Source organism: Mustelus asterias, chromosome 14 (genome assembly GCF_964213995.1).
Source record: "Mustelus asterias chromosome 14, sMusAst1.hap1.1, whole genome shotgun sequence".
Classification (NCBI taxonomy): Eukaryota; Metazoa; Chordata; class Chondrichthyes; order Carcharhiniformes; family Triakidae; genus Mustelus; species Mustelus asterias.
In genome coordinates, this window is record NC_135814.1 from 17,841,098 (window position 1) to 17,866,349 (window position 25,252).

At 45.8% G+C, this 25,252-nt stretch overlaps 1 protein-coding gene across 1 annotated transcript in view; it reads right to left on the reverse strand.

Annotated features, from left to right (window-relative positions):
* The window catches only part of LOC144504125 (transcription factor CP2-like protein 1), a 60,257-nt gene extending 37,339 nt beyond the window's left edge, over window positions 1-22,918 (reverse strand). The window contains exons 1-7 of the mRNA XM_078229301.1: window positions 22,692-22,918; window positions 15,680-15,831; window positions 10,296-10,372; window positions 8,351-8,456; window positions 6,758-6,864; window positions 4,873-5,025; window positions 2,719-2,829 (exon numbers count right to left, since the gene is read on the reverse strand). Of these exons, the coding sequence (XP_078085427.1) occupies window positions 2,719-2,829; window positions 4,873-5,025; window positions 6,758-6,864; window positions 8,351-8,456; window positions 10,296-10,372; window positions 15,680-15,831; window positions 22,692-22,918 (933 nt within the window). The remainder of the gene's footprint in view (window positions 1-2,718; window positions 2,830-4,872; window positions 5,026-6,757; window positions 6,865-8,350; window positions 8,457-10,295; window positions 10,373-15,679; window positions 15,832-22,691) is intronic.
* Window positions 22,919-25,252: the final 2,334 nt, after the last annotated feature.

A 25,252-nucleotide genomic window follows, 5' to 3' on the forward strand; every position in this document is an offset into this window, starting at 1 on the left:
AAATTCTTTCCCATCTCTACCTTGAATGGGTGACCCCTTACCTTAAAACACTTTGGATAGGATGTTCCGGCCACGCTCGCCCCCAAAGCCGGAAAATCCCACCCGAGGTCAATGGACTTTCCCATCGTCCACCCTCCGCCCGCTATGATTTCTGTGGCGGGAAGAATGGGAAAATTCGCCCCCCCCCCCCCCATCTTAATCTAATTCTATGTTCCCCCACCAGGAAAACATCCCCTCAGCATCTACCCAGTCAAGCCCCTCCAAATTCTTCAGGTTTCAATAAGATCACCTCTCATTCTTCTAAAATCCAATGAGTAAAGGCCCAACCTTTCTTCATAAGGAAACCCCTTCATCCCTGGAATCAGCCTTGAAAGCAGTTCAGAGGTCAAGACCAGGTAAGGATGGCAGATTTCCTTCCCTAAAGGGACATGATTGAAAAGCTGGGCTTTTACGACAATCAGTGAACATTTCATGGTCACCATTACCGCGGCCAGCTTTATATTCCAGATTTATTCACCAAATTTTAATTCTACCAGTTGCCCATGGTGGGATCTGAACCTGTGTCCCCAGTGCATTAAGCCTCTGGGTTACTAGTCCAGTGACATTACCACAATACCACCACCCCCCCAATTAATTTTTGTTTCGCTGGGTGTTACATTGTGAGGTTAATGTTGACGAGGCCATTGGGGGTGCATTCACTGGTCACATGGGAACTTCTCATCTGAACAGGAATATCAGTTTAATCTCACCTGGAAGATGATCTGTTATACCACTCCCTCGACACTGCATTGCAGCACAAGCCAAGGTTACTGCACGGTTTACAATACTTGCTTCTGTGCTTGCCAACTACGCTTTCTCTCCCATTCATGATAATGAACAAAAGGTTGCGAGTTGGGAAGTGTGGTCTGTCTGGTGCCTGGAGTCAGGCTGGAACTCCACAATTCTACTTCAGAGGCCAAACTTTCAACAACTGAGTCAAGCTGACACTCAGATCAGTACATTAAAATAATTTGTGCTCCAGAAATGTATTAGAAATCACCTCAATGGTGCAAGATTGATTTTGAATAAATTTTATTTTTAAGTGCTAATAAAAGTAAAACAAGTAAAACAAAAACTTCTAATGCTAAAGCAAAATTTGTTCTTGAACGCGTTTGGAAGTCAAAGCATTGCAGCGAAACACTTTAAGTAAAAGTTTGTTAGGATCAGGGCAAGAACTAAACATTCTGGATGCTGGAAATCTGTATCCAAAACAGAAACTGTTGGACACACTCAGAGGGTCTGCCAGTATCTGTGGAGAGAGGAAAAAAAGAGTTTCATGTTCCAAGGCGATAACCTCAACTCAGAACAAATGCCACCCCCAACTCAGTTTCTCTCCTCACAGATACTACCTGACCTGCTGAATAAACTTAAATGTTTCCTCCCTTCATCCCATTTCCGAGGAAAGGTATTACAAACCAGGTGAAGAATTTCAGCCCTCTGGTGTCTGCTGTGTTGTATATAGCAACATTATTGCTTCAAGGTGGGATGGCCCGCTGGCACAGTGGTTAGCACTGCTGCTTCGCAGCGCCAGGATTCGATTCCCTGTCACTGTCTGCGCAGAGTCTGCACGTTCTCCCAGTGTCTGCGTGGGTTTCATCCAGGTGCTCTGGTTTCCTCCCACAGTCCAAAGATGTGTGGGTTAGGTTGATTGGCCATGCTAAATTGACCCTTAGTATCAGGGGGATTAGCAGGGTAAGTATGTGGGATTACGGGGATAGGGCCTGGGTGGGATTGTGGTCAGTGCAGACTCGATGGGCTGAATGGCCTCCTTCTGCTCTGTAGGGATTCTATATGAAATGATTACAATATGTGCAATATTGCCCAGTTTGGCAATTATGCGAAATTGATTTTTCATTGAAAGACACCAACATCAAATGATTTTGAGGTCGTCACTCATGGGGCTACAATAAGGCTATAAATCATTCTTATCCAGGCCAAATACGGGATGGAAGATCTGGGAGAAAGAAAGGACCAGCTCCAGCAGCAATTAGCCACTTCCATTGTAGCACCATCACTTCATCATACGTGTGAGGGAAACGTGTATTCTGCTTTAAAGGTCTTTACTATTAATCAGACTTAAAAGAAAATGCCTCGTTGAGTAATTTGATGTTGGTGAGATGGTTTTCCCACAGAACACTGTCCTTGTTCATAGAAAATAATGCTGAGTAAACTTGCCAGAGAGAAAACAAGTGCACGGATTCAAGAAGCGTACTTGCCTTTCTGCCAGCACTGAAAACAGCCAGAACAGAGATTATCAATAATCATTGTATCATGTCAACAGCAGAAAAGTGTCAATTTGATTTGAAGTTTAGTACAATGTAAATTTAGCTATAAATTATTCCCCAGTGCCAGAGTGTTGGCAGGATAATCCCTAGGGCGGCACGGTGGCACTGTGGTTAGCACTGCTGCCTCACAGCGCCAGAGACCCAGGTTTTGATTTCCGCACTCACTGTCTGTGCGGAGTCTGCACGTTCTACCCATATCTGCGGGGGTTTCCTCCGGGTGCTCTGGTTTCCTCCCACAGTCCGAAAGATGTACTGATTAGATGCGTTGGCCACGCGAAATTCTCCCTCAGTGTACCTGAACAGGCGCCGGAGTGTGGCGACTTGGGGATTTTCACAATAACTTCATTGCAGTGTTAATGTCAGCCTACTTGTGACACTAATAAGAAAACTTTACCTCGGTGAGGATTGTTGTATCATACGAATGTTGGTATTTTTCTCTTTCTTGGACCGTTCGCTTTTCTATCTTTTCCCGATCAGTTTTCTGTTTCCGATCAGCTCCCTTAGGCTTTAAGAACAGAGACCCGTCACAACCACACTCAATTGTAACAGGAGTTCAGGAGTGAGTCAAACCTCCTGTCTTTACAACACACCAAACAAACATCAGAACAAACAAGAGTTTCCACTCAGCAAAACCATACCCAAAGCTCTCCAACCAATTCAGTATTATTCCTGAAACATTATGCTGTAAAGTGTATTCAATGTCTAATTAGACCTGGTTCTAGAGAGAGAGAAAAGAGTAAGAGATGTGACGAGTTAAGATGGATCATAGAGCTGGGTTGACCCAATGATAGAAACATAGGGTGGAATTCTCCCATGGTCCTTTGGGTTCAATGGCGGGCAGCTGGGGGGATAGGAAGTGATAGAATTTGGCAGGGGTCCAAAAACTAATTTCACGCTGACGTGAATTGCCCATGGAGTTGCCCCATGGTGCCTGCCATGGCGAATAGAGGCTGGCATGTCTCCTGGAGGCTAGCATGAAACTGATTTGCCCACTGCCAATGGGATGCTGATGAAGACCTGACCGGAATCTTCCCCCTACTCCCGATTTGTCACAACTACAGCGGGAAAACACATCGTTTCAGAGCACATCTGGAACAACGTGGCACGTAGAAGTCGGGATTAATCCGAATAATGCCTGGGGCTGCCTCTGGATTTCAGGATGGAAGCCACCAGCACCCCTGGACTCCAGAACACCACAGCAGTGGGTGAGGTGGGGGGGGGAGCATCTATCATGTGGATCTTCCAGATCAGTGTTACTGGGGAATGCCAATGTCCAGCCTGAGTGTTCCTGCAGCTCCAGCTTCTTTCTTCAATGGTGGGGCAGTGATGCTTTCAATATGGCACCCGGATATGATGGTAGGTTCAAGCCATCACGCTAGCCTAGCCACAGGATTCAGCACAAATAATCCAGGTAAATGATTAATGAGGTCGGGGCAGAAGATATGACGTGTTTTCCCATTGGCCTCCACAGCGGGAAACACTCCATGTTCCTGCCCCGTCACAGGACTTAGTCCCAGGTGGGAGAATTCCACCCCTAGAAACATAGAAAACAGGAGCAGGAGTAGGCCATTCAGCCCTTTGAACCTGCTCCACCATTCAATGATCATGGCTAATCCTCTGTCTCAACATCATATTTCTGCACTCTCCCCATATCCCTTGGCGCCTTTTCTGATACAAATTCTTATGATCTTGAATAACACATATAACACATTTAGTCTTTTGAAGCGAGTCTTTTTTCCAAGAGATTTAATATGGCTGATAGCGCTCATTCTGAAAATCTTGGTACAATTCACTAGCCAATAGTGAATCACCTGCTGAGGAATTATGTTTTTGTGGGGGAAGGGTTGGAACAGAGGGGTCTAGAACCTCATCTCTACTCAGTATGGCAGAGATTGGAGCTTACCTTCCAAAGCAATTGTGGCTTGGATTCATACGGAGGGGCTGGTTAACCAAGACCGGAGATGGTTGCGAATAATGCCGACAGCGGGGGTTTGGTTTCCATTCTTGCTGAGGTAGACTTGGGACCTGCTAGCTCATTCTGCCCTTGAGAGTGGAAGGCAATGGCATATCAGCACTGGCAAACCTGCCAAGTAAGAAGTCTCACAACACCAGGTTAAAGTCCAACAGGTTTATTTGGAATCACGAGCTTTCAGAGCGCTGCTCCTTCATCAGGTGAGTGGAGTTCATCAGATGAAGGAGCAGCGCTCCGAAAGCTCATGATTCCAAATAAACCTGTTGGACTTTAACCTGGTGTTGTGTGACTTCTTACTGTGCCAAACCCAGTCCAACGCCAGCATCTCCACATCAAACCTGCCAAGGAAATGGCTCAGGCTGAACTATCAGCAGACAGTGGGCCAGGGAGCTGTCTTTGAGCCGAGCACAGTGCCACACACACTGAGGCACGCTAGCATTGATATGAGCACTGACAGCGCAAACAAATCTTTTGTGAAGAGTCGTTTCAGAAATGAGTTTATCTTCAGCTAATCATCAATTGCCTTCAATATTTACCATTAGCCCCTGGGCCCTCAGTAAGCGACTTAGCTCATACCTTGAACACTTTAATCTGGCAACTTGCAGAATGTAGATGCTCTGTATATTCAGCATTCTCATTCTGTTTGAATGTGTCAATCTGAATCCTGAATGGAACTCCCTTCTCCCCACCGTGTTTCTTTGGGGTGAACTCAGTACTGATACAATGAACCTAAAAAAAAGGAACAAAGAAAATTACAGCACAGGAACAGGCCCTTCGGCCCTCCAAGCCTGCACCGACCATGCTGCCCGACTGAATGAACTAAAACCCCTGACCCTTCCAGGGACCATATCCCTCTTTCCCATGTATTTGTCCAGATGTCCTTTATAAGTCACTATCGTATCTGCTTCCACTACCTCCCCCGGCAGCGCGCTCCAGGCACCCTCCACCCTCTGTGTAAAAAAACTTGCCTTGTACATCTCCTTTAAACCTTGCCCCTCGCACCTTAAACCTATGCCCCCTAGTAATTGACTTTTCCACCCTGGGAAAAAGCTTCTGACTATCCACTCTGTCCATACCTCTCATGATCTTGTAGACTTCTATCAGGTCGCCCCTCAACCACCGTCATTCCAGTGAGAACAAACCAAGTTTCTCCAACCTCCCCTCATAGCTAATGCCCTCCATACCAGGCAACATCCTGGTAAATCTTTTCTGTATCCTATTTACAGAGTAATCATTGGCGAGGCCACCTCCTAGATGTTGCATTGCCTTCAGGGTGTCTACTTTCAGACACTTATCACACTAGTAGGACTCAGGGCAATATGATGAGAATGAATCTGAAACTCTTGGCCAAGTCATGAGCAGAGTTTCAGAACTGGCCTTCTGTTCAAAGAGGAAGAGACAACAGACAGAAGAAATGTTTTTATTTCATCTTGGATGTAGGTATCACTGGCTGGGCAGCATTTATTATCCATCCCTAATTGCCCTCGAGAAGGGGGTGGGTGAGTCACCCTCTCGAACCACTGCATCCATGTGATGTAGGTACATCCACAGTACAAGGGAGCTCCAGGATTTTAACCCAGTGACAGCGAAGGAATGGCAACAAAGTTCCAAGTCAGGATGGGGTGAAGCTTGGAGGAGAGCGTGCAGGTAGTAATACTCCCATCCACCTTCCGTCCTTTGCCTTCTACAGGTTCTGTGCTTAGAAGCGGCTATCTGAGGAACCTTGGTGAGTTCCTGTAGTGCATCGTGTAGATGGTACACATTGCTGCTACTGTGCATCGGTGGGTGGAGGGAATGAATGATTAAATGGTAGAAGGGATGCCAAACAAGTGGGCTGCATTTTCCTGGATGGTGTCGAGCTTCTTAAATGTTGTTGGAGCTGCACTCACCCAGGCAAACGGAGAGGATTCCATCACACTCCTGACTTGTGCTTTGTAGATGGTGGATCGGCTTTGAGGAGTCAGGAGGTGAGTTACTCGCTGCAGTATTCCCAACCTCTGAACAGCTCCTGTAGCCACAGTATTTACAGGGCTGGTCCAGTTCATTTTCTGATCAACGGTAACCCCCGGGATATTGATGGTGGGGAATACAGCTATGGTAATGCTGTTGAATGTCAAGGAGAGGTGGTTATACTCTCTCTTTTTGGAGATGGTCAGTTATCAGCAGATGCCTGAACATAGTCCAGGTCTCGCTGCGGGCAGGTACAGACTGCTTCATTATCTGAGGAGACGTGAATGCAACTGAACATGGTCCAGGATTTTATAATAAACAGTACAAGGTGTAGATGTTAATTGTGTTAACTAGCTAGCTGAATGGGCCTGTAAATTCAGAACTCAAAGACACAGGCATCACATTAATAAGCTTAAAGAAAGACAAAAGTTCTCAGCTGCTCCTGATTCTGCTCTCTCCCCACTTTGCACTTTATGATAACAGCACTGTAGCAGCGAAGTGGCAACTTTACCTGAACAAAAACAGAAGTCCGTTTGGCAGGATCCCAAAGAAATTCAATTGTGTTTAGCTGTGTCGGATTTGCTCGAGGATCCACGATACCAGCTGATAGAGGTACATCTGTGAAAAGTTACATTTTATCACCATTTTGAAGAGGATTTTCTTGGCAGTGAGACACAGGATGTGCTTCTTTCTATCCCACACCATGCTAAATTCAAATGGCACGCACACAAAACATTCACGCAGGGAGCAGCTAGGATTTAGCATGACAAATCCTCACCCTCAATCAGGTACTAAGGTGGAATAACAATCTCTAACAAATTTTAACTGATAATTAGCTATCCTGTATCAGATAGGTTTCCAAAACCACCGTCAAAGCAGACTCTTGAAACGTGTACATGTTGGTGTTGTGATATCTTACTGGTTAAACTGATCACACTAATACAGGTTTAGTTGAATGGATTGGCAGTCACAATCACATTATGCACTCGGCTCCAAAGATATGTGTTTGTGTGTGTGCATGTGTGACAAATTTAATTAAAGTGAAGACAGTTCGTAAGATTAAAAACATCAGAAGGATATAGCATGAAAGCAAGTGTTTTGAAGTCGAGATGAGCAAAGCCAAGATGGGATATCACTAAGCAGCAAGAATAGATATTTGCATTAGAAGATAAGGGGTTAAATTGAAATTTAGCCGTTATATTTCAAAAGGATAATTTTACAACTGGCAAAAATCATAGATAAGTAAAGGAAAGTATTAAGCTTATTTTTACCCAAAAGATGTAACCACAAAACAACACGAAATAATGTTATATTCTGGCAAGGGGACTTCCAAAGATATTTAAGAGCAATAGATTTAAACATGAAAGAGAACAAATATATTTAAAGAGGGATTCGAAGAATTGTGAAGAGGACTGGCCAGAAGATCCTGAAGTATGCACTGTGCTTAGAGAAAGTTGTGAAAGAAGTACAGTGATCCTAGCCACCCTCACAGAGAAAACCGTTTTGTCTGTAAGGTTTTGATACAACTCTCAGACCTCCATTATCGAGTGACAGTGAGATGCCCTGTGAAATACTTCCTCAAGAGCAGCAGTGGATATCTGGTGGTAATTTTACTGGGATCTTTAACAATCTATAGAGATCATTGCCTGAAAAGAGGCGTTTAGCTCTGAGTTTAACTGAGTGGAAATATCTTGGGAGATGTTTATAGAATGGCTTATGAATCATAGAATCCCGACAGTGCAGAAGGAGGCTAGTTGGCCCATCAAATCCGCACCGACCACAATCCCACCGAGACTCTATCCCTGTAACCCCACATACTAAGGGCAATTTACTATGGCCAATCAATCTCATCCACGCATCTTAACAGTGAAAATGTAATCTTGCGTGTATCCATTTTCTTTTCTTTTTGTTAATATTTTAATTTAATATTTAAAATGTTCAAAAGTGGTTTTGCAATTCTTGCTCCTGACTTCAGTGCACATGCTTCCTCGTAAGAAAACGCAAATTGTTGTGATAGCTTGTTCAAGTTTCCCTTTGGGGTTTGGGCAGCCCGGCAAATACCAGCTGCTGTATCATAACACAACCTAACAAAGAAGCTGCTCACCCATGTCCAGAATGCGGTCTCCCGGCCTACTCCATCTCCAGCCCTCCAGCTGCTGGTGTTCCATGTACTGCAAACGACGATCGTGAAAAACCACACGGATAATGCTCTGCAAGACAATCCACAATTAACTGGAAGTTGCCGCAGAGAATTGAGAAATCCGCAGCATTGCTGTGCACTTAAATATCCAACAAAATAGAGAATGCACGGAGACTACTGCCAGGGGTTTAGAATTATGGGCAGGATTGTTTGGATGGCAGGGTTTCTCGTCGCATTACCCGAAGGGTCAGTGGGAAACCCATCCCCATTGATCACAGCAGCTCCTCGGCTAATAAATGATCTAAGGAATGTTAATTGACTGGATGTGGAGTTTCTGCCCTTCACTGAGGCAGAAATCCCGCCTCCGGGAACTGCTGGCCAATCAGATTGACTGGCAGCTCAGTAGTCCCAGCAACGCCACTGGCCAGTACTGGAACTACAAGCAGTCACCAGATTCTAAATCCTGGAACCCAGGACCAGATAAGCACACGATGTCTCACAGTGGGGAAGGGAAGTTGAAGCTCAGGGGGAGAGGGAGAGGGCACTGAGGTTCTTGTGGCAGAGGGCACCAGGCACGGGAGCATCCATGGGGGCACAGAGACTATGATTTCCCACATGAGTTCCATGGGGGGTCTCTAATTGGTCTCCCTGTGGGGCTCATTGAATTGAAGTTCCCCCGGTAACAAGCCTGCCCGTGTGGAACTTGTCACTTGAGCCCTTTATGCAGACACCAGAAAGGGTTTGCAGAACTGTTGTCCCCATCGGGACTTATGTATGTACGCCACGGAGCAGTGGCTTTACTTTGTGTTTCACAATAAATACCGTTCCTTTCCTGTCAGGCTTCCTGAATGATTACAGAGACCCTCGTATAAAGGTGGAGCTAAATCCAGTAAGCAGATTACTGCAGGATAGTCATTTGTTAACACTGGGTATGAACTTCCAGATGAGGAATGCTTTGCGATAACAATGCATCCCCAAGGCGCCCCCTTTCCCACTGCACCAAAGAAGGGTGACCTGCCAGGCTCTTTCCCGGGCTCTGAACCCCTCCCTCCAGCCCTAACATTGAGACCTTGCAGAAAGTACCCCTTAAGTGGCCAATAATTGGCTGCCGAAGGGCCCCAATTGCGACAGGCCGTAGGTCTTGTTCACCTCATGTAAAGTTGCAGACAGGTCGGGTCGGTGGCTGGAAGGCCACCCAGGGAATTCTTATGAAATTGGATAGTTAGATGCTCTTTCCTAAGTTAAAAAAAATCATGTACTGGGGGACATGGGTTTAAGGTGCGTGGGGAAAAGTTTAGAGGAGATGTGCGAGGCAAGTTTTTTTACACAGAGGGTGGTGAATGTCTGGAACGCGCTGTCCAAGGATGTGGTGGGAGCAGGTACGATAGCAGCATTTAAGGAGCAACTAGATGAATACATGAATAGGATGTGAATGGAAGCATACGGACTCCGTAAGTGCATAGGGTTTTAGTTTAGGCAGGCATTATGATTGGTGCAGGCTTGGAGGGCCGAAGGGCCTGTTCCTGTGCTGTACTTATCTTTGAATTCGAAAGCCTCCCCATTTGCAAACCCACTGGCAGGAAACAATAAAAATCTGTCCTATATTCTCAACCTTTTTACAAGCACAGATAACTCATATATGTATGTACTTTTTGCTGGAATTCTTCGAATTAAGTTTTATAAAATCATGAACCGGAAACAGAGTGATTTAGAAGTGACATTCCCTGGACCGTTCCTGCATCTCATCACCATGGTGATCTTGTGCAATGCTTTATCTCTGCCAGGGACAGAGGTCAGACAACTTGCTTTAGGATCTCTGACAATTCACCATCTCATGTCAACACACATCTAGAGTATCTGCGCGCTCTCCAAATGTGAAATGGATGCCTCTCATTCCGCAAACTCTTACCTTTATATATTTGTCAATTACTTCCTGACCATCTCCCAGTTTTCTGTTGTCAAACATACGAATTTCATAAGATTGACCTAATTGATTAAGAAAAACAAAATGTTGACACGTTTAGTTAGAAATGGCGTGATTCAAGTTACACGATAATTCAAATTATTTATAGAATTATCGAATCCCGACAGTGTAGAAGGAGGCCACTCGGTCCATCGAGTCTGCACTGACAACAATTCCACTTAGGCCCGATCACTGCAACCCCACATATTTACCCTGCTATTTCCCTGACGTGGAGTGGAGATGCCGGCGTTGGACTGGGGTGAACACAGTAAGAAGTCTCACAACACCAGGTTAAAGTCCAACAGGTTTCTTTGGTAGCAAATACCATAAGCTTTCGAAGCACTGCTCCTTCGTCAGATGGAGTGGAAATCTGCTCTCAAACAGTGCAAACAGACAGAATCAAGTTGCAGAATACTGATTAGAATGCGAATCCTACAGCCAGCCAGGTCTTAAATGTACAGACAATGTGGGTGGAGGGAACATTAAACACAGGTTAAAGAGAGGTGTATTGTCTTCAGACAGAACAGCTAGTGAAATTCTGCAAGTCCAGGAGGCAAGTTGTGGGGGTTACTGATAATGTGACATAAATCCAACATCCCGGTTGAGGCCGTCCTCATGTGTGCGGAACTTGGCTATCAGTTTCTGCTCAGGGACTCTGCGCTGTCGTGTGTTGTGAAGGCCGCCTTGGAGAACGCTTACCTGAAGATCCAAGGCTGAATGCCCGTGACTGCTGAAGTGCTCCCCCACAGAAAGAGAACAGTCTTGCCTGGTGATTGTCGAGCGGTGTTCATTCGTCCGTTGTCGTAGCGTCTGCATGGTTTCCCCAATGTACCATGCCTCGGGACATCCTTTCCTGCAGCGTATCAGGTAGACAACGTTGGCCGAGTTGCAAGAGTATGTACCGTGTACCTGGTGGATGGTGTTCTCACGTGAGATGATGGCATCCGTGTCGATGATCCGGCACGTCTTGCAGAGGTTGCTGTGGCAGGGTTGTGTGGTGTCGTGGTCACTGTTCTCCTGAAGGCTGGATAGTTTGCTGCGGACAATGGTCTGTTTGAGGTTGCATGGTTGTTTGAAGGCAAGAAGTGGAGGTGTGGGGATGGCCTTGGCGAGATGTTCGTCTTCATCAATGACATGTTGAAGGCTCCGGAGGAGATGCCGTAGCTTCTCCGCTCCAGGGAAGTACTGGACGACGAAGGGTGCTCTGTCCACCGTGTCCCGTGTTTGTCTCCTGAGGAGGTCGGTGCGGTTTTTCGCTGTGGCACGTCGGAACTGTTGATCGATGAGTCGAGCGCCATATCCTGTTCTTATGAGGGCATCTTTCAGAGTCTGGAGGTGTCTGTTGCGATCCTCCTCATCCAAGCAGATCCTGTGTATTCGGAGGGCTTGTCCATAGGGGATGGCTTCTTTAACGTGTTTAGGGTGGAAGCTGGAGAAGTGGAGCATCATGAGGGCTTGCGGTACAATGAGGTGCTGAGGTGACCGTCCTTAATGGAGATGCATGTGTCCAAGAATGCAACCGATTCCGGAGAGTAGTCCATGGTGAGCCTGATGGTGGGATGGAACTTGTTGATGTCATCATATAGTTGTTTCAGTGATTGCTCACCATGACTCCAAAGGAAGAAAATATCATCGATGTACCTAGTGTATAGCATCGGTTGACGGTCCTGTGCGGTGAAGAAGTCTTGTTCGAACCTGTGCATGAAGATGTTGGCATATTGAGGTGCGAATTTGGTCCCCATGGCTGTTCCGAGTTCCGCACACATGAGGACGGCCTAAACCGGGATGTTGGATTTATGTCACATTATCAGTAACCCCCACAACTTGCCTCCTGGACTTGCAGAATTTCACTAGCTGTTCTGTCTGGAGACAATACACATCTCTTTAACCTGTGTTTAATGTTCCCTCCACCCACATTGTCTGTACATTTAAGACCTGGCTGGCTGTAGGATTCGCATTCTAATCAGTATTCTGCAACTTGATTCTGTCTGTTTGCACTGTTTGAGAGCAGATTTCCACTCCATCTGACGAAGGAGCAGTGTTCCGAAAGCTTATGGTATTTGCTACCAAATAAACCTGTTGGACTTTAACCTGGTGTTGTGAGACTTCTTACTGTTTTCCCTGACACCCAGCATTAATTTAGCATGGCCAATCAACCTAACCCGCACATCTTTGGACTGTGAGAGGAAACCGGAGCACCCGGGGGAAACTCTCGCAGACAAGGGGAGAACGTGCAAACTCCACATAGACAGTGACCCGAGCCGGGAATTGAACCCGGGTCCCTGGCGCTGTGAGGCAGCAGTGCTAACCACTGCGACGTCCAACATTTAAACACTAAAATGACTTTTCTATGTCACTCAATTCAAATTGCTGCATAATTCAATTTTATTAAGTGCATAGGCCAAGTGATAAGGATTTATCCATTTTGCTCATTTGCACTTCGATCAGAAATCTTGGATTGGTTTCGATTGTGCAAGATCCTCACAAGTGGAACAGATAGGTGGCACAGTGGTTAGCACAGCTGCCTCACAGCACCAGGGTCTTGGGTTTGATTCCTGGCTCCATTCACAGTCTGTGTGGAGTTTGAACATTCTCCCCGTGTCTGCGTGGGTTTCCTCCGGGTGCTCCGGTTTCCTCCCATAGTCTGAAAGGTGTGCGAGTTCGGTGGATTGGCTATGCTAAATTGCCCCTTAGTGTCAGGGGGACGAGCTAGGGTAAATGCATGGGGTTATGGGGATAGTGTCTGGGTGGGATCGTGGTCATTTCAGACTCAATGGGCCAAATAGCCTCCTTCTGCACTGTAGGGATTGTTTGTGTTCCAAATTTCACATTTATCAATGTTGTGGCTTTATTTTGAGGTGGGGTTCATTCAGTCTTCTCCCTCTGTCTCTCAAAACAGTATTTCAGACATTCCAATAGATAGATATATTGTTATCCAAAAGTGTCCCCTCATCTGGAGGTTCATACCCAGTGTTAACACGGGCCATCCTGCAGTAATTCGCCTACTAGATTCAGCTCAGCTTTTATGCTCTATTGTCTAGAATGTTCTCCAACACTGTAGATATTGCCTCACAGACTCGAAGATTACAGCACACTTTTAACTTCACTCACAATAAGCAAAATTATTTTCGATGAAGTATATGTTTTATGTACGTGCATACTCAAAAACATATTTAATCAATTAGCTTTTATAAGAATGCATTTGGTCCGAACTGAATGGGTCTTGGATCAAAGATTTGAATTCTATTTATAGAGTTTTGTTTTATGCCTCCTTGTTAATTCTACGTTCACTTCTGACAGGACTGGCTGCTCCCAGAATTTGTGTTTGTTTTAAAATCAGTCCTCTCAAACCTCCAGCTTTTAACCCAGTGGATCAGAATTCAACAGGTCTGTAAGTTTCTTGAATTGGACGCTCTCAGGTAAACTCAACATTACTCCAGTGTAGACACAGCCAATTGTCAAAGGAAGACAGATACCAGGATGGCAATGGGCAACATTGTGACAAACAGGAACATTCCATATGGCTGTCTTGAAACATGCAAATTTTCATCATGGCTAGACTCAACCACTTGGTTAGGCCGCATTTGGAGTACTGCGTGCAGTTCTGGTCGCCACACTACCAGAAGGACGTGGAAGCTTTGGAGGGAGTACAAGAAGAATGAGAGAAACCAAGATGTTGCCTGGCCTCGAGCGCGTTGGCCATGAGGAGAGATTGAATAAACTAGGATAGTTTTCACTGGGGAAGACAGAAGCTGAGGGGAAACCTGATAGAGGTCTACAAATTTATGAGAGGCATAGGACAGGGTGGATAGTCAAAGGCTTTTTCCCAGCGTGGAAGTGTCAATTACAAAAGGGGCACAGGCTCAAGATGAGAGGGGGAAATTTTAAGGGAGATGTGCGGGGGAAGCTTTTCACGCAGAGAGTGGTGGGTGTCTGGAACGCGCTGCCAGAGAAGGTGCTGGAAGCAGGCACATTAGCAACATTTAAGAGGCATCTGGATGGGTACTTGACTAGGGAGGGAATAGAGGGATACGGACTGAGTAAGGGCAGAAGGGTTTTTTTTAGGTTAGTTAGGGCATCATGATCGGCAGGGGCTTGGAGGGCCGAAGGGCCTGTTCCTGTGCTGTACTTTTCTTTGTTCTTTGTTCCTTACCCACACCCCACACACATTTAAACAGTGCACATCTGGGCAAAAAGATCCAGATAGTGAGGGTGAACAAGGAGAGATGTTTCATGAATTTGCTGGGAGCCCAGTTAAGACATTCAGAGATTGTACTCGGTGACCAATGAACAAGTGACACGTAATCCACTGCAATTCAACGTGCTGCAGTGAATTCTCTTGGCATTGCTGACACGGGCGACAAGGTGGCACAGTGGTTAGCACTGCTGCCTCACAGTGCCAGGGACCTAGGTTCAATTCCCGGCTTAGGTCACTGTCTGTGTGGAGTTTGCATGTTCTCCCCGTGTCTGCGTGGGTTTCCTCTGGGTGCTCCGGTTTCCTCCCACTGTCTGAAAGACGTGTTGGTTAGGTGCATTGACTGGTATGGAGGGTATTAGCTCTGAGGAGAGGTTACGGAAACTTGGTTTATTCATACCGGAACGACAGAGGTTGAGGGGCGACCTGATAGAAGTCTACAAGATTATGAGGGGCATGGACAGAGTGGATAGTCAGATGTTTTTTCCCAGGGTGGAAGAGTCAATTACTAGGGGGCACAGGTTTAAGGTGCAAAGTTTAAAAGAGATGCACGAGGCAAGTTTTTTTACACAGAGGATGGTGAGTGCCTGGAACTCGTTGCCAGGGGAGGTAGTGGAAGCAGATACAATACTGACTTTTAAGGAGCTTCTTGGTGAATAGGATGGGAATAGAGGGATATGGTCCCCGGAAGGGTAGGAGGTTTTAGTTCAGTCAGGCAGCATGGTCGGTGCAGGCTTGGAGGGCCAAAGGGCCTGTTACTGTGCTGTAATTTTCTTTGTTCTTTGACCATACTAAATTCTCCCTCAGTGTACCCAAACAAGCGCCGGAAAGTGGCGACTAGGAGATTTTCACAGTGACTTCATTGCAGTGTTAATGTAAGCCTACTTGTGACACTAATAAATAAACTTTAAATTTTAAACTATAGGAATAGGGCGATCATGGAGGGAAAACAGATCAGCTCCTCTCCCATTCAATCCTAGGGGATAAGGAACACCGTCACAGAGATATCCGCAAGCTAAGCATTCCTGCAACAACAGAAAAAAAAACCTGGTGAAAGAGAGTCAGATTCGGAAGGAGAGATGAGGGAATAATGGAGAGGGGAAAATAAACAAAAGGCAACTCTCAACTTTGATACCTTGGTTGAGATAAGTCAGTGTTTCTTCGTGGAGTTTGACAGCAGGAGATGTGGCTGCACAGAGCACGTACTGGAATGGCAGCAGCTTGGCACCACTTCCTGGAGGGAGGTTTGATTCCTCATGTTTAAGGACTGGAAATGTCAGAACATCACTGAAATGGAACGACAGGCATTCATCAGCTGTAGAAAGCTCGATCTAAACTCACTACGCATAAATCTTTATATTGCAGTCAACAAAAGGAGAAAGGCGAACATTACCAGGATGAAAATAAGGACCATTTTACACTTTAGTGTCATCACTGGGAGCAGTGGGAGTGGGCTGATTTCCATTGCTCATTCGTGGGACATGGGCCTCGCCCATCCCTAGTTGCCCTTTCAGAGGGTAGTTGAGAGTCAACCACATTGCTGTGGCTCTGGATCTCACATGTAGCCATGATGTGGAGATGCTGGCGTTGGACTGGGGTAACTTTGGGACCGTGTCTGCATGGCCCTCTCTCCACTCACATTGTCTGTACCTTTAAGACTTGATTACCCATAAAGACTTGTATTCCAACCATTATCTTGTAAGTTGAGTTTGTGTCTGAATATGCTCTGTTTGTGAACACACCTCCTCACTCACCTGATGAAGGAGCAGCGCTCCGAAAGCTTGTGTTGCCAAATAAACCTGTTGGATTTTAATCTTGTCTCACATGGGGCGGCACAGTAGCACAGTGGTTAGCACTGCTGCTTCACAGCTCCAGGGACCTGGGTTCGATTCCTGGCTTGGGTCACCGTCTGTGTGGAGTTGCACATTCTCCTCGTGTCTGCGTGGGTTTCCTCCAGGTGCTCCGGTTCAGTCTTAATTTGCTATCACTGTTGAGATGTTGGCCTGAATTTTTTGGCTGTCGGGCACACATATTCGGTGGAAGCGGGCGCAAAACACGCTTCTGCCTGTGATTGGGCCCAGGATGTGATTTTATGTTGGCCGGACAATTAACAGCCAGCCGGTGTGAAGCGTACACTCTGAGGGTGGGATTTTCTGGCCGCTCTTTTCCCAATCCCATCCAAGGTCAACGGACTTTGGCATGGTCCATATCCCTCCTTCTACGATTCCCATGGCGGGTGGCACGGGAAAATACCACCCTGAATGCCAGAGAGGATGGGATGCTGGACGCTGGGAGAAGTGACGATACAGGCTCTCCAAAGCTGGCACCTGCCTCAGAGAGTTGCAGTATCGTTCCAATAACCTTTGCACCAAGAAAATGCTGCAAACTCTCACTATCCAGCAGCGTAATGCTGCCTCATAGCACTGCTGCCTCACAGCGCCAGGGATCCGGGTTCGATTCCCGGCTTGTGTGACTGTGTGGAGTTTGCACGTTCTCCCTGTGTCTGCGTGGGTTTCTTCACACGGTCCAAAGATGTGCAGGTTAGGTGGATTGGCCATGCTAAATTTTGCCCCTTAGTGTGTGGGTTATGTGGATTAGTGGAGTAAATACAAGGGTTACAGGGCTAGGGCCTGGGTAAGGTGCTCTGTCGGAGGGTCGGTGGAGACTCAGTGGGCCAAATGGCCTCTTCCTGCATTGTAGGGATTCTATGGGGGGGATTTTACCATTATGAGTCTAAGTGCCGGATCTGGGCGTCAAATAGATCCGCGCCTGGAACCCTCTTTCCAGCGCGCCCATATGCGTTTTGCCGGCTCCGGCCCGATCTGCGCTGTGGGCGGGGCTTAGCACTGGCGGACCAATCGGAGCTCTGAACTGCACATGCGCAGTTCGAAAAAAATCTGACAGCGTGCCCGGGCGCGAAAAAAAAAAGCAGAAAGCGGAGAGAGCGGCTCTCTAACGTCTCATCCTCTGGTCGTGGAGGGGTTGGGGGGGGGGGGGGGGGGGGGGGGAGGATGGGAGGGGAGGGGGTGTGACCGATCATCCCCTGGGGGGCGGGGGGCTGGGGGGAAGGAGAGGGGGTGTGACGTATCATCCCCTAGGCGGGGGGTGGGGGGGAGGAAAGGGGGTGTGACGTCTCATCCTCTGGGGGGCAGTGGAGGAGAGGGAGTGTGACGTATCATTCCCTGGGGGGGGGAGAGAGGAGAGGGGTGTGACGTCTCATCCTCTGAGGGGGTGGGAGGGGAGGGGGTGTGACCGATCATCCCTGGGGAGGGGGGGGCGGGGAGGAGAGGGGGTGTGACGTATCATCCTCTGGTCGGGGGGGATGTCGGCTGCCAGTCTGCGGCCGATCCCTCCTGCCGGAGTGGACGTGTGGCTATGCCATCCCACAAGACCTTCAGAATTCCAGAATTCAGGCCCATATCAACTGAAGCCGCAGTCACCACAAGCAAGCAATTAAAATCAGAAAATGCTGGAAAATCTCAGCAGGTCTGACAGCATCTGTGGGGAGAGAATAGAGCCAACGTTTCAAGTCAGGATTACCCTTCGTCAGGGCTTAATCAGGAACCAGCATGGGTCAGCAAGTTTAGGGATGATGGTTGAACAAGACTTGGTGTAAGTTAGGATCAGTATAATTTAAATTAGATCATTTTTTTGTAGCACTGTATTCAGACTGCATCTCCTTTTACTGTGTCCTGGGATGTTAGATTTTGCTAGATGGGTGAGTGTACGAGCTTTTTGGGAAATCTAGTACAAAGGACTCACGGAGACAGTAATTCTGGTTGAAGACAAACTTTATTGCCCAGGCCTGGTTCCAGGTGTGTAGGAGAACAATTTGGGGCAGCCCCAATTATCCTAAATTGCATTGTTATCAGTAGTACATTTATAAAATTTTCAAAAATCATTTGCCTGTCTACTCTCCTCGCCCTAGCCAATCATTTTCGTATGAACATTTACCTTGGCCAATAACATTTTACTCTCTGGCAGCATGAGAATACGTAAGTTCGTAGAGTCCGAAAGTTCTTTCCCACTGTCTCCTAACAACCCCAATACGTAGGCCCATAGAGTTCAAAAGTTCATTTTCACTGTCTCCTAGCAACTCTTTAACAAACTCTTTATTGCTCTATTCATTCGACTGTCTGGGATTGCTCAAATTATCTGGGACCCACACTGATAAGAGGTTTCGCTCAGTAGCTGTACAGTTTTCAAGGAATGTGGTTTTTCTTGCTCAGCTGTATCCCATCATGTCCTAGAGTGTCATTAGCCAAGGTATATGCTTTTAATATAATATAATATGTTTTCCAAAAATACATGTTTAAATTCTCTAACAGTGGTTATATGTGTTTCTTTGCAAACTGTACCTTTGTAACCCCAGGTACTTTGTACTTTTTCCATACTATATTCACTCTAAATTAGCCCATCTTGATCTATTAGTCTTTTTAGTCCCAGGCTATCCTAAACCCCTCTTACAGTGAGTTAAGATAGACAAATTACCTTTCTCACCCACAATGATCTTGAGATTTTATGCAATATTTGCCTTTGCTCTCAGACCCTGGAGAAGCCTTTCTGTTTGTTGCATTCTCAAATTACATTTTTTGTCCTGTTTAAAGTCGTAATTTTCTGCAGTGATAGGAAGTGATTGGTGTTTTGTTTAATTGTCACTAAGGGACTTTACCTGGGTCATTGAACCGTGACATTGCCTTCTGAATGCTAAACAACATTTACATATAATACTTCATAGGATTACTGCCAAGCTCAATGATAAAGGTTGCAGCAACAAGACATTCCCAGGCTGTTCCTTTAGGCTTTAGGACAACAGAAAACCAATTTGTATTTAATTCTAGGATTGAGCTTGATTCAGATGCTGCAGGGAGAACAGGTTTCTGAAGAGACAGCTTAATGCTGCACCCTCTGGACACATTAGGACACACGGAAATGAGGCAGCTGGATATTCGCAAGGCAGGAATTAATAATTGGCCTCATCGTGTTCCTCTGAATTTATTTGGCTTCGAGCAGCACCTTCCAAATATTAAATACTTCAACTTTGCATTGTACAGCAGTGAGCCATGGAGAGAGATACACCCACACCAGTGAAAGTGTTGCTGCCTGAAGGATTTCCCAAAATGTTCCTTCCTGATTTGTGGCCAGATTTATGATTAACAGAAAAAGGAGTGAATTTTGTTTTTGGAGGTTAAGGTGTATTTGAGAACCTCATTAAAATGTCCTACACTGGGGAAGGCCATTGTGCATTGGACCCAGGGAGGTGATCAGGGCAACTGTCCCTAAAAATCACCTCCCTGTCCCTCTGCCCTCCCCCCTCCCATGAAAGAATAAAGAAGGAAAGGCTTCTTCTGAATTCCCTATTGGATTGCTTTGTGATTATCTTATATTGTGGCCTGTAATTACGCCTTTACCCACAAAAGCAAATATTGGGGTAGGGGGAGGCAGATAATTTTATGGGGCCTGCAATGGGCAGGATAGAAACATAGAAACTAGAAGCAGGAGTAGGCCATTCAGCTCTTCGAGCCTGCTCCAACATTCATTTTGATCATGAATTCAATATCCTGATCCTCCCCTCCCCCCACTTCCTCCCATATCCCTTGATTCCTTTAGCCCCAAGAGCTATATCTAATTTATTCTTGAAATCAGACAACGTTTTGGCCTCAACTACATTCGGTGGTAGTGAATTCCACACATGCACCACCTGGGTGAAGGAATTTCTCCTCACCTCAGTTCTAAAACCTTATCTACCCCTTATCCTCAAACTATGACCCCTAGTTCTGGACTGCCCCACCATTGGGAACATTCTTTCTGAATCTACCCTGTCTAATCCTGTTAGAATTTTATAAGTTTCTATGAGATCCCCTCTCACTCCTCTAAACTCCAGTGAATATAATCCTAACCGCCTTGGGGGATGACTTTAATTCGGCGGCAGCTCAAATTTGGCTTTCTTGATGGCGGGTTAAAGTTTAGAGATGAAGTGAGTGGTGTGTTGGCGGAGAGTCAGGCCTCATGCTGTACGTGGCGGGTTCCTGCTTGTAATATGTTTGCATGCCATGAATATGGGGAGGCAATGACCGAGTGGTATTATCACCAGACTATTAATCCAGAAACTCAGTGAATATCCTGGGGACCCGGGTTCGGATCCCGCCACAGCAGATGGTGGAATTTGAATTCAACAAAAAAATCTGGAATTAAGAATCTACCATAAAACCATTATCGATTGTCAGAAAAATTTAAGAACATAAGAACTAGCAGCAGGAATAGACCATTTGGCCCCTCGGGCTTGCTCCACCATTCTTAAAATAGTGTAGACTGGAAGAGACCAGTTTATGGCACTCTAGTTAAATGGCATCTTGAATATTGTGTCCAGTTCTGAATGCCGAGAAACAAGAGAGACTTTCAAAGGCAGGAAGCAACGCTGAGAAAAAACCCCTGGAGTTGATCTTCAGCTGATCTGAGGCTATTCGGCTCTGACAGCAGGGTTTACTCCATGCTATCTCATGGAGTTTTAAGACAGTTAGGGGTATAGATATTTTGTACTTCACGTAAACCAATGATGCGTATAAAATCTCATCAATTATTCATGCATATTAGATTGAAATACCTTCAATGTACAGTTTATTTATTAGTGTCACAAGTAGGCTTACATTAATACTGCAATGAAGTTACTGTGAAAATCTCCTAGTCGCCACACTCTGGCACCTGTTCAGGTACACTGAGGGAGAATTTAGCATGGCCAATACACCTAACCAGCACGTCTTTCGGACTGTGGGAGGAAACCTGAGCACCCGGAGGAAACCCACGCAGACACGGGGGGAAACGTGCAGACTCCACACAGACAATGACCCAAGCCGGGAATCGAAGCTTGGTCCCTGTTGCTGTGAGGCAGCAGTGCTAATGACTGTGCCACCGTGCCGCCCCCAAGGCCACATTGTTTGAAGAGAGTTAATACTGTATTGTCGAACAGTAAAGCTAAGGGGTGAACCCTAGTCTGACCTGAGCCTTTGTGCAGTCTACAGTAAATCCCTGTCCCTGTCTTTCTCACCGGCTCCATTAGAAAAATGTTTCTGGTGATCACAGGCTCAAGGCAGCCTGTTAATATATAACTGCCTAAAAATGTACAATGAGTCCTGAAATATCAACAACACATTCAATACTTTCCTCAGCCGGTAGAAAGCACAGAAGGAAACTCTTAGTCAGTACCTAACAAGAGCAAACACGGGATTTTAAAACAGCCACCCTCCAGGAACAGTTTGTATGGTTAATTTCCTTGACTTTGGTGGAAAGCAGGATCGATCATGCTCCAGCAAATATTTGAACAAGGTATGCTGTGCAGTTGGACAGGGGGTAATTATAGGGTAAAAGCTAATTATTGTGGATGCTGGAATCTGAAAGAGAAAATGCTGGAAAACCTCAGCAGGTCTGGCAGCATCTGTAAGGAGAGAAAAGAGCTGATGTTTCGAGTCCCAGATGACCGTTTGTCAAAGTTAAAAGGCACAGAAAGTGGGAGATATTTATACTGCAAGGTGATTATAGGGGGCAATCCTTTCTCAACTCCCAGTTTTACCACAACCCAAAGTCCTTACTTGATATTTGGACAGCCTAATAAGATACATTGCCTGTTTAATTTTTACAAAAGAGGGTAAGCCACAAGGTGGAAACTAACTAAAAAGACAAAGTGACCATTGAAAACAAGTTGGTTTCGTAAAAAAAGAGGCCATTGGGTCCATCGCGTCTGTGCTAGTTGAAGAAGCAATCCCATTAGTTCCACTCCCTCCTGCTTCGGCTCCAGAACACTTTTTTTTTCACATCTCAAGTATTCAACTTTTTAAAAAATGTATTCATTTTTCAGAGTTACAAAGCCAATGAGCAGAGTGGACAGGACAAGCCCTAATCCATCTCTTTGCTTCTCTGAAAAACAATTCAAATTCAGATTGAATCCGATTCTTGGAACCGACAAAACAGATCCAAGTTGCCAAAAACAGGCATTTTATACCTGATCTCACGTTTAACTGAAATTAATCCACAATTTGCAGACACAAACACACAATATACATTACACGGATATCCTTTTAAATCAGACTAATTCCTCCTGGACCGGGAATCGACCCTTCCTCGGGATTTCTTTAACCTGAGCACTCACTTACCGAAGGTAACTGCTTGCCGTGTGCTGCTGCTGCTGCTGTTGCTGTTGGTGCGGGAGGTGGTGGAAATGTTCCGGCTGTTTGTGCCAAAACAGCATTGTGCAGCTGGCTGAGTTTGTCGGCAGGGAAATGTGTGAGAATCCAACCTGACGCTTTGCTAAATCCCCACCCAACTCCGCCTCCCAACCTTCCCCAGCCTCTTTCATTCGCCCGGAGACGCCAAGGTTCATGTCACTTTCTGACAGTCCTGACCGCCCTCTTGCAGGTTAGCATCATCTCACACCTTTAGAACATCTCCTCCCAGCACTGAGACCACCGCCTCCCGGCGCTGAGACCACCTGCACTCGGCGCTGAGACCATCACTTCCCACCTTTAGACCACCGGCTGCCGGCACTGAGACCATCACCTGAACTTCAATAGAATGTACTGTGTACAGTTCTGGACACCCTATTATAGAAAGGATATTATTAAACTAGAAAGAATGCAGAAAAGATTTACCGGGATGCTACTGGGGCTTGAGTTATAAGGAGAGGCTGGATAGACTGGGACTTTTTCCTCTGGAGCGTAGGAGGCTTAAGGGTGATCTTATAGAGGTCTATAAAATAATGAGGGGCATAAATCAGCTAGATAGTCAATGTCCTTTCCCAAAGGGCATAGGTTTAAGGTGAGAGGGGTGAGATACATAAGTGTCCAGAGGGGCAGTTTTTTCACAGAGGGTGCTGAGTGTCTGGAACAAGCTGCCTGAGGAAGTAGTAGAGACTGGTACAATTTTATCTTCTAAAAAGCATTTAGACAGTTACATGAGTAAGATGGATATAGAGGGACATGGGCCAAATGCAGGCAATTAGGACTAGCTTAGTCGTTATGAAAAAGGGGCAACGTGGACAAGTTGGGCCGAAGGGCCTGTTTCCATGCTGTAAACCTCCGACTCTATCTCCTCCCAGCATTGAGAAAAATACCTGAGGTGTCAGCCCACACCCAAATGTTCACATCTCCTCATTCTGTTACCAACTGACAGAGCATCTTAACCAGGTCCACCCCTCTGTGCTATCCCCGGGAATGCACACATTTACCATCCATCTAATCCCCCAAACCTACACATCTTTGGACACTAAGGGGCAATTTTACCATGGTCAATCCACCTACCCTGCACATCTTTGGACTGTGGGAGTAAACCCACAGGAGAATGATGTGTGGAGTCTGCACAGTCACCCAAGGCTGAAATTGAACCCGGGTCTCTGGCGCTGAGAGGCAGCTGTGCTAACCACTGTGCCGCCCCAGTTTAATTAAAGGGTTACTTAAAAAAGTGATCAAATAATTGGACAATGTTTTTTTTAATCTAAGAGAGATGGATCATCTAACCAACTTTAAAATCAGCACTGTAAAGCAAAATCCTTAGTCTCCCTATCTCTACAATATCCTCCGACTTCCCAATTCTCCAAGAAATCTGCATACTCTAATAACTGCCCTGTCACTAATGGCTGTGCATCAGTTGGCTTGGCTCCAAGCTCTGGTATTCCCTCCCTACACATCACCACCTCTCTACCTTTAAGGTACTTCTTAAAACCTACAAAGCTTTAGGTCATCCGACCCAACATCTCCCTATGTAGCTCCTGTGAAACGCTTTGGAATGTTTTATAGTGTTAAAGGCACTAAATAAATACAAGTTGTTGTTGTTACGGTGGAAAAAGTGGGTAAAGAAGGAACAATAGAAAATATTGTTCAAGGTGACACACATGGTACCCACTTGGTAACATACGCACACCAAGCCTTGAATGACACACATTGGTTCACATCCACTCCAGCTAACTTTTGTCAATTCCCAGTCCACACTTTATAAAATATCTCATGGTCACCAGGTAACCCGAGATATGTTATAGGATGTGGACTAGAAATTTAAGGTTAAGGTGATGCTGGAAGGGCGGGTTCTGAATGAAACTGGCCCAACTAAATTTCAATGAATAATGCAAACACATGCACAAAGTGATCCTCCAATATCTTTCAGTTCTAAAACATTTTTTTTTGCTGAATATTGCAAGGCAAGTGAGTTGGACATTCCGGTTTCACCGAGCAGGAATGTGGTCTGAAAAATACCCTCATCCACATTAAACCGGTCTCGGAATGAAAACATCCATCAGAGAATTTCTTTCATCAATCGTTCATGGGATATGAGCATCGCTGGCACAGCCAGCATTCATTGCCCATTGCTAATTGTCCTTGAAAAGTTGGTAGTCAGCCACCTTCTTGAAACGTCACAGTCCACATAGTGTAGTTACAACCACAGTGCCAACAGGAAGCGAGTTCTGGGATTCCAACCCAGGGACAGTGAAGGGTGGTTCCAAATCAGAATTAGTATGCGAATTGGAGGCGAACGTGCTGGAATTGGTTGAAAACCCCTGTGGTGGCACGCTCAATGTGGAATTATTGTAATTGTAAACTGTAATTGTAAGCATAGTAAGGCACTACCGATTTCTCCATATTGGATTGAAAGGATCTCTTTTTCACTTTTGTTACATTTGATTTCATTTATTATTATCACATGTATTGGGATAAAGTGAAAAGTA